General features: G+C 44.1%; 3 protein-coding genes across 3 annotated transcripts; all 3 read left to right on the top strand.

Annotated features, from left to right (window-relative positions):
* The first annotated feature begins 4,643 nt into the window (after positions 1-4,643).
* Positions 4,644-5,114, top strand: LOC4801196 (uncharacterized). Its single transcript, XM_001358288.4, has one exon. The coding sequence runs from the start codon at positions 4,733-4,735 to the stop codon at positions 5,021-5,023; it is 291 nt and encodes a 96-aa protein (XP_001358325.4). The 5' UTR covers positions 4,644-4,732; the 3' UTR covers positions 5,024-5,114.
* A 3,480-nt stretch (positions 5,115-8,594) lies between these two features.
* Positions 8,595-9,649, top strand: LOC117185678 (uncharacterized). The gene is made up of 2 exons (XM_033385991.1): positions 8,595-8,868; positions 8,942-9,649. The coding sequence occupies exons 1-2, from the start codon at positions 8,650-8,652 to the stop codon at positions 9,167-9,169; spliced, it is 447 nt and encodes a 148-aa protein (XP_033241882.1). The 5' UTR covers positions 8,595-8,649; the 3' UTR covers positions 9,170-9,649.
* Positions 9,650-11,972: 2,323 nt separating this feature from the next.
* Eh (Eclosion hormone) lies at positions 11,973-14,250 on the top strand. Its single transcript, XM_001358289.4, has 4 exons — positions 11,973-12,090; positions 13,459-13,653; positions 13,723-13,751; positions 13,826-14,250. The coding sequence occupies exons 2-4, from the start codon at positions 13,548-13,550 to the stop codon at positions 13,979-13,981; spliced, it is 291 nt and encodes a 96-aa protein (XP_001358326.1). The 5' UTR covers positions 11,973-12,090; positions 13,459-13,547; the 3' UTR covers positions 13,982-14,250.
* Positions 14,251-14,524: the final 274 nt, after the last annotated feature.

Consider the following 14,524-nt stretch of genomic DNA (forward strand, 5'->3'; position numbering starts at 1 on the left):
TTAAAGCTGAGCAAGGAGATGGAATCCAGTTACCAAAAAAACCAAACAGCAAACACCCAACTGGTTAGCCAGAATCCGAAATACCAATCAGTTTAATTAAAGAAAAAATATCCATTCAATTTTATAAGCAGCATGGGGAGAGAAAGGGAGAGGGAGAAGGAGTGGGAGTGGGAGTGGGCAATCACTTAACCAAGTTTTTGGGGCACACATTGCATTAGTTTTATTTGCACAGCGCTCAAAAACGCATTGCACTTCAGAAGCAAATCAATTGAATTGGCGCAATGTTGCCAGCCAGCCAACTTTGACTGCAGAAGCAGGATAAAGGTGCAGTAGGAGCAGAATAAGGATCTCATTGTTGCACAAAACTTTAAAAAAACTTTCGAGTGCCCATCCAACTTTACTCCACTCCGTCTCTCTCGCATCCCATTCAGTTGACTTTGAGTGGCTTTTGGTGTCTTTAATCTACTTCAGCCAGTCAGAGAGTCAGCCAGTCAGTCTGTGAGTCTGCGAGTCTGTGAGTCGCCGTTGGCGTAGACATAATCATTTTGCATATTCAAGTTCTGGCTCAGTTAATAGGGGAAACTTACGAGCACGAGCACGGGTACGAGTATGAGCCACAGTTTACTTTGCCATCAGTTTTACATTGCAGCTTGAATCAGAGTTACTCGTTGCCCTACGTTTATTTGCATTTGAAATGCACTTCTGCCGGCTCTCAATTTATTTAAAATTTAATGATATTTCTGTTCGCCAGCACTTAACTTCTGATAAGCCATAAAAGTTCTGTCGCCGACAGCCCATAGGAGTACACATCCTAATCTTCGTCTTTCCAAAGCTTTTCAAAATCATTGATTTCATATTTTTTTGCATTAAGATGTCTTTCCGTGCTTATCTAATGGCCGTGTATGCATGTGTTCTGGTGCCCGGACTAATGTGCAGAATTTTAAATTTGCTCTTAGCAGTTTGGGGAAATGTTCAATTTAGTTTTCCCTGTCAATCCGTATCGACCCAAATAAGTACATACTCGGTTATTAAAAGCCTCACTTCGGGGCTTTTTGAATAAATGCCAGCTTTCGAGTTTGTCAAAGCACCTTTCTGTGCGACTTAAGTTTCAATTCATGAAACTAAATCAATCGTAAGGTATTAATTTAAATTGAATATTCAGCAGAGGATTATGAAGCCTTGAAGAAGCACTCTGACGAACAGTAACAATGCATTCCAGCTGGAGTCTAGTTTGACCTAATAACGAAAGATAGCATGTAATATGTATTATGTATGCATTAATTTCTGCTCTCTGCATATCCGGCAAATCGCTGTTGAAAGGTTGAACAAATCACGCATACGCAACGATGGCCATCAGCCATGTTGGGGACTCGTAATTAAATGTCGTAACGCACAACAATATCAGCTTTCAATACACTCCCTCGTGCACACGGACAAATTGGGTTTTTATTCGGTCCAGTACTAAGCGAATAGCAGTACGAGTACGGGAACAATAGCAGAAACTGCAGCTGGCAGCAAGTAAATATTTATGAAATTTTCCCAACAAACAAAATCTAACTAAGGCAAATAAATGCCTGGAGGCATAACCGTATTATAAAGTGCAATCGGAGCCTTTACGCACACACACGCCATGAATAGAACGGGGGTGGGGCTGGAGAAAGATACGGATAGAGGAAGACACGTGCTGCCCCAGAGGACAATGTGACCGATATGCAAAAGTTCCGACCACAGCAACGACAAAGTTGAACCGAAGGATGTGATGACATTGTCCTTAGACAGTTACCTGTGATATTTTGTGAAATGCCCAAGGAAAACAGAGACCCGGCCTGCGACAGCTCCAATATTCAGTGGCGATTGGGTTGGAAAGGACCGGAGCTGGGCAAGAGAGAGGGTCGGCTCGAATCATCTGCACATACTCGTATAAACAGGATTATGTGTCTCGGGGGGGTTATGTAAGTAAGCTTCCGTTGTAAATTGATTTTGTAGCAAGCCGGACACACTGTGGGAAAATGAAAAGGATTTTATCCACTTATTGTTGCATGGGGCGGCCAGCACGGCCCGGCCACTACCTGAAACTGAAACTACAAGTCTCCGAGCGGACCGATTCGTTTGCGCAAAAGCTGAATATCAGACGAGTATGCTGCTCGGACCTTAGTTGACTCGAGGGAAACTGCTGCGGAAAAGTGCCTCGATTGAAGGATATACTTATTTGGGAGAATGCGAAAATATTTTTAATTTTGGCATAGCTCTGATTTGATTGTGTCTGAGTCTGGGGCCAATCGGAACCGAGGGCAAGCGTTTGAGGATTCCATGCTTTTCCTGTGCATTTTCATTCTTTCCTTTTTTTGGTACATTCTGCGGACCTTAGACAATTTTTCGATTTGTTCGTTTGACATCTGCTAGATGGCTGAAAGACGGGTTGTCTCCATTTCTCTGTATCTCGGTCTTCCTCCGGCTCCATCTGTACCCTTCGGTCTGTCTCGCTGTCTATGCTTTTGATATTGATGTCCTTTGAAGTGTTTTCAATTAGTTTGCATTTCGCTTGTCGCTGTGCCTTCCCAGCCATCCTGTGCTTTATTTCTGTGTAGTCGAGGACAGCTGGCTGGGGACATATTAATAAAAGAACGAATACTAAAGGAATGCTCTGCTGGCATTTCCTGTGCCCCACCAGATGACCGTCGGTTCAATTAGCAGTCTACTCTGGCTAAGTCGTGTCCGCCCGGGACTTGTCAGCTTTGCCTTTGCCCCAAATGAGTTTCAAAGGCAAAAGGGGAGGAAGCTGCAGCTTCAGCAACTAAAGGACCCTGCCTGGACATGTGTCCCCAATTGGCGCTCATTCGGATTAGCTGCTTTCTGCCATCTCGATCTCCCTTGCGCCTGCCTGGCTGCCTGGCTGCCCGCCTGCATCCTTCTCCATGTATATTTCGCATACGAAAACTGTGAACAGGTGGCAGGTGACAAACATTTACGTAACCTGCTCTTCTTTTCGCCTTTCAGAGGGCCATAAATATTTGCGCTGGCTAATTCAGTGAGCATCTGTGTCGGGCTGATCTTTGCCATTGTTGCTGCATAAATTTAGTGAGTCGTGAATGGGCTCTGACCTCTCTCGAGGCCCGCTCTCCTCTCCTCTCCACCCGGCCATCAACATAATTTACTTGGACTTCCGCTTTGGCTCACTCTCCCGCACTGTACATATTTTATGCCTTTTATCATAATTTATGCGTTGATACTGCAAATGCATAAAATTAAATTCAATTCGAACGCACACCCATGCTCCACCTCCCCTCCCCAACCTCTTTCTATTGCATCTATTGTGTTTGCCGGACACACAGCCTGCTCAATGCATTCAAATTTGATTTAATGTAATGCCCACTCCGGTCACGCCCCTTTTACTGACCCTAGTCGGGCTGGACTGGACGGCACTGTACCATTTTTAGCTTAGTGCAAATGACGGCACACAATTTACATAAATTGCGTTTAATGTATGTACGCTGGATATGGAGTTGGATATGAATATTCCGGTCAGAGCCGGCAATGCAAAATGAGCTCGTACGTGGCTGATTGGATAATTGCCGGTAATCAGCACCAAACTGTTTTCCAACCGATACGAAATTCTGCCAGTTCGAATACAATAAATAAAATGTAGCTAATACATATTTTCAAATGAGATAAATTACATTTATATGGTATCTGCATGAATAACTCTAATGATATTTTCTTCGGAAATGACTCTAAAATGTTGAACTTGACTTCGTATTATAGTTGTATTCTAAGAGTCCCTTGAATAAAAAAATTTTTAAAGTATCCTTTCGTCGCTCTCTTACCATATATATATCTTTTAATGTCTTTATATCCCAACAAAAACGAAATTATTTAATTAAGTAGCGAGCATCTCTCCCTATTTCGCTTCTAGTTCTATTATCCCTCCCTTTGGCCGTCATTCCTCTGCTGCCCATTTTATTGAATTCGTTCGTGCAATAAAAATTTATTTGCAGCTTCCCCCACGCCTTGACTTACCAATCCAATCCTGCTCGGTCCACGTAGACTGGACGGACGACTATAAAAAACTTGCAGAATGAGAAAAAGGAAATCGTGGAATGAGGATGAAAGCTGATGATTTTATCACAGCCAGCAGTTTTTCAGCTTGATCTGTGGCAATGGTCTTTTATTCAATTTGCGCGCCTCATTCAAATTGTTTGCAATGGAAAAGAAAGAATGAAAGAAACGGAAAAGTTTTGACCGCCTTTTGAACTTTTTGGCCTGGCAGCCGATGTGTTATTGAGTCGGTAAATCGCCAGGCAGTAGCCGGTACCCAGTAGCCAGTAAAACCCCAACAGCCAGCTGCTTTAATTTTAATTTAAACGGAGTCGATAAATGTGGACCCAAAAAAGCTGAGCAAAGCACACAGCGAGGCGCCACGGGGCGCATAAAGAGCGGCATTAATTTGACAGGCAACGTCTGGATGCATGCATGTGTGCGAGGGCGAAAGGGGTGAGAAACTGTTGCTCTGCGGCACAAAAAAAAGAAAAAAATCTCATGAGTAACTTAACGCTTCGTGTGGCACCAGCGTGTGGGAAGCAAGTGATTTCTGATTCCCCAAAGATGGCCACAGGCTCAAGTCGAGAAGATGGCTTTGCCAGCGAAATTTGATATTGAAAAGCGCTTATGGATTTTCCTTTCAGTTGACAGCACAAAATTTACGTTTATTTTATCAGAATAACACAATTCCGGCATGGCTCTCATATACTACGATCGCAGCATCAATAGTCCTCTCGAACTCATCCTAGCTGGGCTCCGGGAGAGTTCCCAGGCCACCTCCTTGCAGGAACTGGGTGCATTTGTTGCCACCAAGACCAGCTTTCCCGCCGAAGTCTGCTACAAGATCATACGAGAGGCCCTCAAGGAGGGCATGGCATGCAAGACCATAGGACAAGTGGGCGAGCTCTACTACGCCGTGCCGCCCAAGCCTTGCCGGCTCCCGGCACGGTCCAAACCAAAGCCGGTGGCAGACTGCGATAATTAATTCATAATGCGCAGAGTATCCGCTCAAGTGGGCCAGAAGTGCAGAGCAAACACTTTATTAAAATTAAAATTTATCTAAATTGCGACAGCCAGCTATTCTCTCCGCAAAGTACTTAAACAACTTCGTCGGGTTTGTCGGGCTGTCTGACAATGACGAAAGGGTGGCTTCCACAAAGACTGAGACTGCATCCCTCTTGTGTTACTCACTCCTTGGGTCTGCCTGCCAGTCAGCAGCGTCTTGTGTATTTCAAACGTCAGTCTTGCCGTTGAAGCGCGTGGAAATTGAAAGCTCCACTTTCTTTGTCTCAGCCAGGTGCAAAACTCCCAGAGATGCATGCGCCCATGGGAAAGCCAGGGCGGGATCTTTACATTTTCAATGTGTCACTTTGATTTATTATTTTCGACAGTCCTCCCCACAGACACCCACTTGCCGTGCGCTTAGGGAGCACACTCTGCCCCACTGGAGTCATGGGAGCATAAGCATCCGCAGCCGCATCCGCAGCCGTATCTCCAACCACATCCGTGTGTAACTGTGTGCGGTTGGCCAGGGAGGACGCAACTCGTGCACAATTTTTAATTTCCTTTGAATTTTTTACACGCCCCTGCCACTTTCCGTTCTTATCTCATTTATTTATTTTACAATTAGACAAAGTGAAGTGCACTTCCAGAGAGCCGGAGAGAACAGCTGCAGTTGCCCTGGCCGGGGTTGCAGTAGCACAGCACAGCACAGCCATCTGCATGTCCGCGTCCATGTCCATGTCCTGTGATGGCAGCACGCCAGCAAGACTGCTCGGATGGGATGGCCTTGTGGCTGCTTTAAATCAAAAGCTTATGGTTGAAAATGCTTAAAATTAACATTAAGGCCTAAGTATGCCATTGGCATGGGCATAGGCTCAGGCGCACAGATACGAGATACTTTCCTGTCGAGGTTGAGCAGGCAGGAAAGCAATAATCATAAAAGTAGCCCGCATGCTCGGTCGCCCTGCCTCTGCTTCGGCTCCCCAATTTCACCCACCTTTGGCTCAAAGTTTTCACATCGACAGAGAATGTTGCGCCGCCAAAAACGAAACAAATGGCAAATGGCCTGGTAGAAGAAACACTTAAGCACAAGGTAAGTGAAAACTCAAATAAAAAAGGAACAAAAACACCAAAAAGAAAGCAAGGAACAGAATACGAAAGTCAATATTCCGACAATAAGATACCCTGATCAAATTTTCTTTATACCAAACCAGACTTACATTCACATTCTCCTGCAGGATGTATTTGTATTAAAAAGTACAGAAACATGCACATAGTCCTTTGGGCTTGTCTTGGGTGCCCCATTTGAAGAACAATCTACTCAAACAATATACCCTTCTACTCCACGAGTACGGGGTATGTATAGAAAGAGGAAAACTTTTACAATGCGCAAGCGGAGAAAGACGCGACTCAATGGTGTTGTGGCTGCCCCAACTCTCTTGAAGGCCAGCTATTTTCGGCCAGCTGACAGTAGCGGAAACTCCAGGCTCATCGGATTCAATATCCCGTCAGTAGAGGCTTGCTTTAAAGCAACTTTACCGAGCTGCACTGGGCTGCTGTGCTACTTTAATTCCGATTTCTCTGGTTGGTTGTTGTCTCTGACGCTCTACTTGCTGCGCCTCGGGGCTGTGCAATGGTTTATTATTGTGGCGTCAGCTCTTTGAAGTGCTTTGGCCAGCATAAATTGTGATTGCAAAGGGCCGACGGGGAACGGCTTGACACTTATTACTGCCTGGCTGGGGCTGGACTTGATGCTTTAGGGATGGTGTTGTGTGGTGTATAAAGTCTGGTTCGTTACTATCCAGGATCAGCCGTTTGGCAGTTCGATTTTGAAGCTGTGTATGTCTAATTGCGATTTCAGGTTCACTGGTAGCATCTCGACTTTAAGTCTCCAGCTATGTGACCTAAAACAAGAGGCGACGACTCTCTGAACATCTGAACATCTGAACAGCAGCAAAAAAAGAGAAGCCAAGCTCTACGGCAAGCTGCAAGTTTTCATTGCATTAGCCTGGTCGGGCAAAGTTGAAATGTCAACGCAAAGTCACACAGATACACACAAGCGCCAAGGCAGAGATTCATCGAGACACCCAGACACCCACTGACCATCCGGAGTCGAAAAATTTTTGAAATGCGACCCAATTTTGTCGTATCGCAACATGGCAGAGTTCGACACATTTCCGCACATAGCCAAAGAAGGTGGTACGGTCGGGTGTGCTGGCTGACATTTTGTCGAGCTATGCATTTTGGACATGTGCATGTCAGTGCATTCTCTCGTTCTGCGCACCCCTTCTAGTGGCCCAGTTAAGCCATCCACCCATCCAGCCATCCAGACATCCAGCGCTCACCGTCAGTTCAATTTATGTCACACGGGCACACACCACACACATCCACACACCATACACACACCCACAGTCGTGTGTTTGGTCTTGCTAATTAACAAACGTTTGGTCTAATTCCGAGCCTTGGCCGCTTTTCGGCGTTCAGTTGACTAATTACACTGTGACTAACGTAATCAAGTGAGATGACAGGTCAGTTCATCAGCGGAGAGTAAATCGCTTTATTTAATTTCCGACTCAATATGTAAATAGTACTTAACAATTGAAAAGGTAAACGTGGGATAACACACATAAAAAATAAAACACAAAACCCGCTAAAATGATTTTGTTTAATTGCAATGCCACAATTCGTTGATTTTATGGCTGTTTAAAATGTTTTTGCCATCGTTCCTCCCCGCTGGCTATTTGAGTCGTACTGATTTCCATTTCAATATTTATTAACAAGCATTCCAGCAAAGAGTTATCCGCGTTACAATGAATCGAGTACCATAAATATATTTTGAAATTATTTCAATGGCCAATAGGAAACTCTGTGGCCAGGAGGCCAATGGATCCGCATGAGTGTAGGGCTAAAAAAATGATGGAAAAATTTCAAATAATTGCAGCGTTTAAACGAACATCAGTATAAATTATGCACATTTAATGTAATGAATATTTTGCTGTCTACTGCCCTGTCCCCATATTGAGGGCCACAAAACTATTAAATTAAATCATTCACTAATGAGTGCGAAAAATGTTCATTTGTGGGCTCTTCTTTAGCCGGGCCATGACTCTTTTCAGGTAATTTCTTATTTGCTTTCGGGGAAAGCTTGGTGGGCAGCTCTTCATAAGCATTAATTCCGGTAATTAATGTGTATTGGCAAATAATTAATCAGCTCCTTGAATAGGTAATTAGCAAAGTGTGTACTAATTCGCCGATTGTCCTGGGCCACTGCCACTGCCAGGAATTGCCATATATCAATGCGGATTATGCTGTTCCGGATAATTCCAATAACAAATCGCATAAACTGAACCCGTTTCGGAAAATAGGTATACGAGTATCGCTCCAGAAAACCTGAAAATGTGTTTGTGCAACAACCAAAGCCAAAAAACCTCAAAAAGCAATTAGCAAATAAAGCAGAGACAGGCCTTCTCTTTGGCACAGCGTGAGCCGAAAACAAATAAGCACCAAAAACCAAAACAAAACAAAGCCAAATCTAAAAACGAAGGCAAAAACACAACAACAGAAACAAAGGCAACTTGGAGTCAAATACAAAATGAAAGGACATTAAACATGAACGAGCATTGGTGGGACAAAGTAAACGCCAGGATTAAAACGGCTCTTTCACTCGCTCCGGGTCGCCCTCTGTACATTTCCATGACCACACACACAGATACACACTGGCACAGACAATTGTGGGCATACAGACAGAGAGACAGCGAGGCATGGCCATGCCACCAAACGCTTCCCCAATTGGATTCAGCCTCAATGCCGCCACTTAAGCAGCGCTACGTGAGCAAGGAGACACACACGCAAATAACTGCGGGGGCAGCTTTTAATTATCTCGTTATTTTTTAATTTCCAGCATTTCACTGATTTCATTTCGAGCACATTGAGCGCGCCAGGCGGTCGCCCCCGAGATGAGGTCTTTCCCGTCGCCGCCTTACAAACCCGCCCGAACGCTGAGTATGCAGAAGCGAAGGAGGAGGACCTTGAGATGCAACTAATTCGCAGCTCGCTTAATTCTGCTCCGGCTGTTGTCTTTGGGGGTCTGGGCCAGGTCCAGGCCAGGACAAGCCGAGGACAGGTATAATTTGTTAACGCTCTAATGGCCCGGCCACTTTGAATGGCTTTTAAAGCCCCACAAAGGCGAGGCGAGGCACACTGTAAAGTGAGCTGAAAAACAATTAAGGCAGCCGGCTGCCCGCTGCCTCGCTGCCCCGCCGACCTGTCGACCCATCAACCCTCCACATTAACATCAAATTAGTTTGTGGATTAACACGTTTTTCACATGCCGGTGGCCGAAGAAGGTATGGGACCGTTGGGATTGTGTGTGTGTGTCCCAAGCAAGTGAGGCACCCAAGCTTCATTACGCATACGCGACGATGGCTGGTGCGGCAGGGAGTGGAGTGGAACGGGATCTTAGCTCTTTAGTTTGCCCCCATACCTTCCCGTGTGCACTGAGGCATGTGAAAGGCTTACATATACTAATTATACTCCTGGCTTGCTCTTATTTTAGGGGGCATAGTTAAAAATACTTTAAGGTTTATTATTAACAAGTGCCACAACTATATTAAGAGTTTTGTCCTTCCATCGCATACTTTCTGCTTATTGGGGATTGCCAGTGTAGCAGCTCAGAGCAGTGCTGAACGGGGGGATAGGAGTGGTTTCAGATCCGGCAACGTAACGAGATATTTAAATAAAAGTTTTTTGTTCGACCTGGCAAAGTTTGCAGCTACAAAATAGGCTTCATTGCTCTTTTGTCATGCCCGACTAGCTGGCAGCATATATCTTGGAGCTAAAATCAGTGCCACAATGAGCATATTGTATGGCTAAAAAATTTAATGCTTACGTGCCTGAAATATCCAGCGAGGCACAAAGGAAGCGATTGCAATATATGGATGGACTGGAGCATGTGAGGCGCATCGCATCGACTATGCCGGCAAAGTTCATAAATAAAGCGTCCGAAAACCTCGGCTTGCCTTGGCTTGGGGATTGGTTTAAAATAAAAGTTTCTTGCCGCTGCAACAAAAACGTAAAGGCTGCCTCGCAAATGCTGCACTATAAAGAAAATCGTTTACTGATTTACTCGGTGTGGTCTTCTGTGGAGCGTTGCTCCAACTAATAAAAGTTTTCGCTCTTCGACGGCGTCGATGTTGGTGTGCCACACCCATACACCCGATTCGATTGCTGGTCATCGGTGGAAACGTTTGCTGTTGTGGCTTTTCAGCAATTTCAACGCACGTCCTGGGGAGGGGGGGCGTCAAAAAAAAGACCTTAATCTGCCCGGCACTTTAATAATGAGATTTATATTGAAGAGAAATTGATTGCCTCTATGGGAGTCATTAAATGGACTAAGAAATATATCCAACGACGAGAGACTTCTTTCCAAGCTGGGAATCGTTAAAATATATTCCTAACAGAATTACGTTCAGGAACCTTTAATGTTGCTCTGAAACTCTGTGGCATCTCTACTATCCTTGTAATAGGGTCACGCCAAGCTGTACTGTAACAGATTTTCTTCTGCTCTTCTTTGAAAACACATTTTCATGGGTGGAATGCTTTGTTTTATTCCATTTTAGTAATAATTTCGCAAAAAAATTTAAATTTCCGCAAGTATTTTAACACGCCATCTAGCGGAGCTAAGTAACATGCTGCACTGCTTGGATAATTGTAGATACTGTGATGCCATACTGACAAAAAAAGGTACAGTTTTCAAGCAGTAAACTGCTAAAAAGCAGTTGTTCCGTTAAGTTTAATATACATTTTTAAATGCGCCTAAGAAATGTGTTTACTTTACTCTAATAAAACGGAAATTGCTGAACATAAAAGCTATGTGTTTTGATTGGAGTTTAAATATTTTACGGTTACAAAAGAGCATATGGCATCAGCTAATGAAAGTGTAATTCATTTTTCGAGCCCGCTGGGCTAGAAAATAAAAAAATAATTGAAGACTGTTCTACATTTCTACATAAGTGGGAATGGTCTTTACGCCGTAGTTGTTGTTGCGAGCTGACATCAGGATGTAGCATTCGTTGCCCCAATTGGTGGACAAGGAATTCTTCACCAGGCAGTAGTCCAGGCACCTTGATGGTGCCAAAGCCCACTGCCAGAACGGCTTGATCCAGGCCATCCACATCGTTTATTGCTGTACATTTATTAGATGATTTTTGTTATTTAAATATGTTAGTTCAGCTAGACCTTTTAATTTCCATTGAGAATGGGCTAAAGCTGTCAGCCTGACCAGGATCTATTAGGATGTTAGCACCGTAGTTATAGAAAAGCCGACTCAAAACGGCTTATGAGTTCAGGCCTCTGGAAATGTCCTGTAAATGTAGAATGTAACCACACCAAAACGATGAGAAAATGTACAGCTTATGGTCAATGGGAAAAGTTCACAACAGCATACGTCGCAATACATTATTAGTTGAGACTTGTATTCAGTAAAGATTGTATTGCCATATTTGATTGAATTGTTATGCAAGGGGTGAAGTGAGTTCACAAGCGCGAGTTGGTCCAGGGACTAGGAAATAAAAGCAATATGTCATGATTTAGAACTACAGAAAAAGCAGCTTCTTTTCATAGTTGTTAGAGAAACTTTTGCGCTGTTTGCATTTCCTGTTTGTACCAATCCAAATTCTACGAGTACTTCGTGTAACGGCTGCGCCAAAAAGAAACGCAATTAAACTGGATAAGTTACATGTTACATCCAGCGAACAACTGCTGTGAAAAGCACTCAAGAAAGTGGCTGACTACTCTACTGCCAGCGGAAGTGACATTTTGCTTGCTGCTGGCGAGCACATATTCAATTATGTGGATTTACTGTGGAGATAAATTGATTAATTTGCTCGCACAAAAGCCCAACGACGGACTTTGTATAAATACGAAAAGAACTCTTCAATCCGACAGCAGTTATTCTAGAACCAGTTTCCAGCAAACAAACTTGTTGCCAACGCCGACCCGACACTTTTTTGACCAGAGCCCACACCTCGCCGCCAAAACAATCAACTACCGGTAAGTGTCAAGTACCGTTCATACGTCATTATCAATTCGCTTGGCCAAAATCATATGTTAAAACCCGGCTCAAGTGTCACGCCCACAAAGCGGCTGGGCTGTGACGTATTCGCGGCATTAATCGCCGCGGGCTATTACTCATATGCTGGCGCGTGTTGCCTATTGGTTAGGAAACAAACAATTTGTGTCGCATAAAATTAGCATAACTAAAACTTTTCCCACGATACATTTGATTCGTTTATACACCAATATATGTATATATTTTGTAGTTTAGTCTCCACATTCTGTTTCGCTTGGACGGCATCAATTTAAATCGTTTAAAGAAAAGGCAGGCGCCCCAAAACCAGTTGCAGTACCTTTGCCCTAGCCGCCTCAGTAGCGTGTCCGGTTGGAGGCAGATCCGTGTAGGACAAAAGAATGCTCATTATATCGGAGCGTAACTTATTGTTATAGCCAGGCCCACCCAACTCCGTTCTACACGCCACAGTTTTACAACATTTTTAATGCATTCACAGCACCATTAATTAATGAGCGATCGGATCGGTTCGGAGCGGATCGGATCGGCAGACCCGGCGCTTGCCATTCGCATAAAATTTGCATTAATTACAGCTACAGTTCGGCGGCTTGACACTTCCTGCTGCTGCTGTTGCTGTAGCTTTCCGAGAAGTTTTCCTAAAGCTCTTTAGGTGCTACTTTCCTTCTGAACTTCGGTGACTTTTTTGCTGTGCTCTTGAAAGTGGGGGAAATTTTTCGCCAGCTATAAACAGCATTGATAAAATGACATGACAGATCTGTAAATAATTTACGGACCCGCGGGAGACGGGTCTGCAAACATGTGTATTTTTAATTGCCTTACAAAACATTTCTGTCGCGTCTCCTTTGAAGTCTTATCAGAGGCATTCCATAAATTCTAACTCATTTAATGGGCCGAACATCCATTTAGCAGCCATTAAATCTGTTCACCTGATAGCTATGCAAAATTCAACGGCCACAAAACAGATCTCTGAATAGGAACATTTTTTTGCGTATCGCTCGGTACAAATCGAAATTTGCATACGCTTAGCAACTATAATGGCAGTTTTATTGAATTTGTATTGATTTTGATTCGTTGAAAGATCTGACGTAGCTTAGCGCCACTTGGGCTGGGACTTGGGACTGGGCGCTCGAGTGTCTCTGTCCGTCAGTGGTCCGACGGCTTCGCCTCGCTTCTGCGCTTTCAGAGACCGGCTTCAGCAATAGTTGTTTTTGTTGTTTCTGTTCAGACTTCTTTACGTTATTAAGCTTTCGCATCTGCGTTTGGGCCGAGAGCATATGTATATAAAATAAGAAGACAAACGAGCGATAATAATTATTTCAACTCCGCTCTAGACCAGCCAAGTCGCAAGCCAGCCAGCCAGCTCCCGCTCATATTTGACAAATCAGACACAAAAATACTATCAACACAGAATCCATCCATCATGAATACCAAGCCCTTAGTACTGTGCACCGTTGTGGTAGTTGCCCTTTCCCTGCTGCAATTCGGGGATGCCCTGCCCTCCATCGGGCACTATGGCAAGCGTTTTGGTAAGTCTGCAATCGCTCGAGTCCTCCTCCATGGCGTATTCAATTTCAATTTTAATTGCTTACTTGCAGATGCGATGGGCGGCATTGATTTCATTCAGGTTTGTCTCAATAAATCATCTTGAACCGATGATATATGGCCAATTAACACATTCACATACTCCTTCTGCAACAGGTGTGTCTCAACAACTGCGTCCAGTGCAAGACCATGCTCGGCGACTACTTCCAGGGCCAGACCTGTGCGCTCTCCTGCCTCAAGTTCAAAGGCAAAGCCATACCCGACTGTGAGGACATCGCCTCAATAGCTCCGTTCCTTAATGCCCTCGAGTAGAGCCGCCGTAGAGGCGTCTCTAGGCCCAAGAGGTGCTTTTGAGTGTGTGTGTGTGTGTTTTTGTATGGCCTGTGACTCAGGTGCGGATTTGGGTCAATGCGATGCTCAACAAGAGACGATCATGACTGCTGATTTCGACTCGACCACAAAGATTATGAAACTGACTTTTGCTAAAAAACTGAACTTCCAGCACGTAACCAAAGAGTTCCTATTAACTTAGGTATAATGTTATCGTAAATAAACTAAACTAATTATGTCTTAATACTCAAGAAGGGCTTGTCTTTTATATCTGGCCGTAAGTGGGATTTCAGAGGCTATTATATTTTCATTCAACTTTAAAAATGTGAAGTTCCGGCACGAATCTAGGGGGTTTCCCTTTCCATTAAAACACTCCAGTTATTAACTTATCGCTCTTACGTTTACCGCTGATGCTTTAGGATTCCTTTCTGGTACCGATTCCTATATCCAGCAGATAGTTATCTGCTGGTACTTTGAACAATCAAAAAATCATTGAGATCCGGGGTCGGCACTCATATTTGCACA

Source organism: Drosophila pseudoobscura, chromosome 2, assembly GCF_009870125.1.
Source record: "Drosophila pseudoobscura strain MV-25-SWS-2005 chromosome 2, UCI_Dpse_MV25, whole genome shotgun sequence".
Taxonomy (NCBI): Eukaryota; Metazoa; Arthropoda; class Insecta; order Diptera; family Drosophilidae; genus Drosophila; species Drosophila pseudoobscura.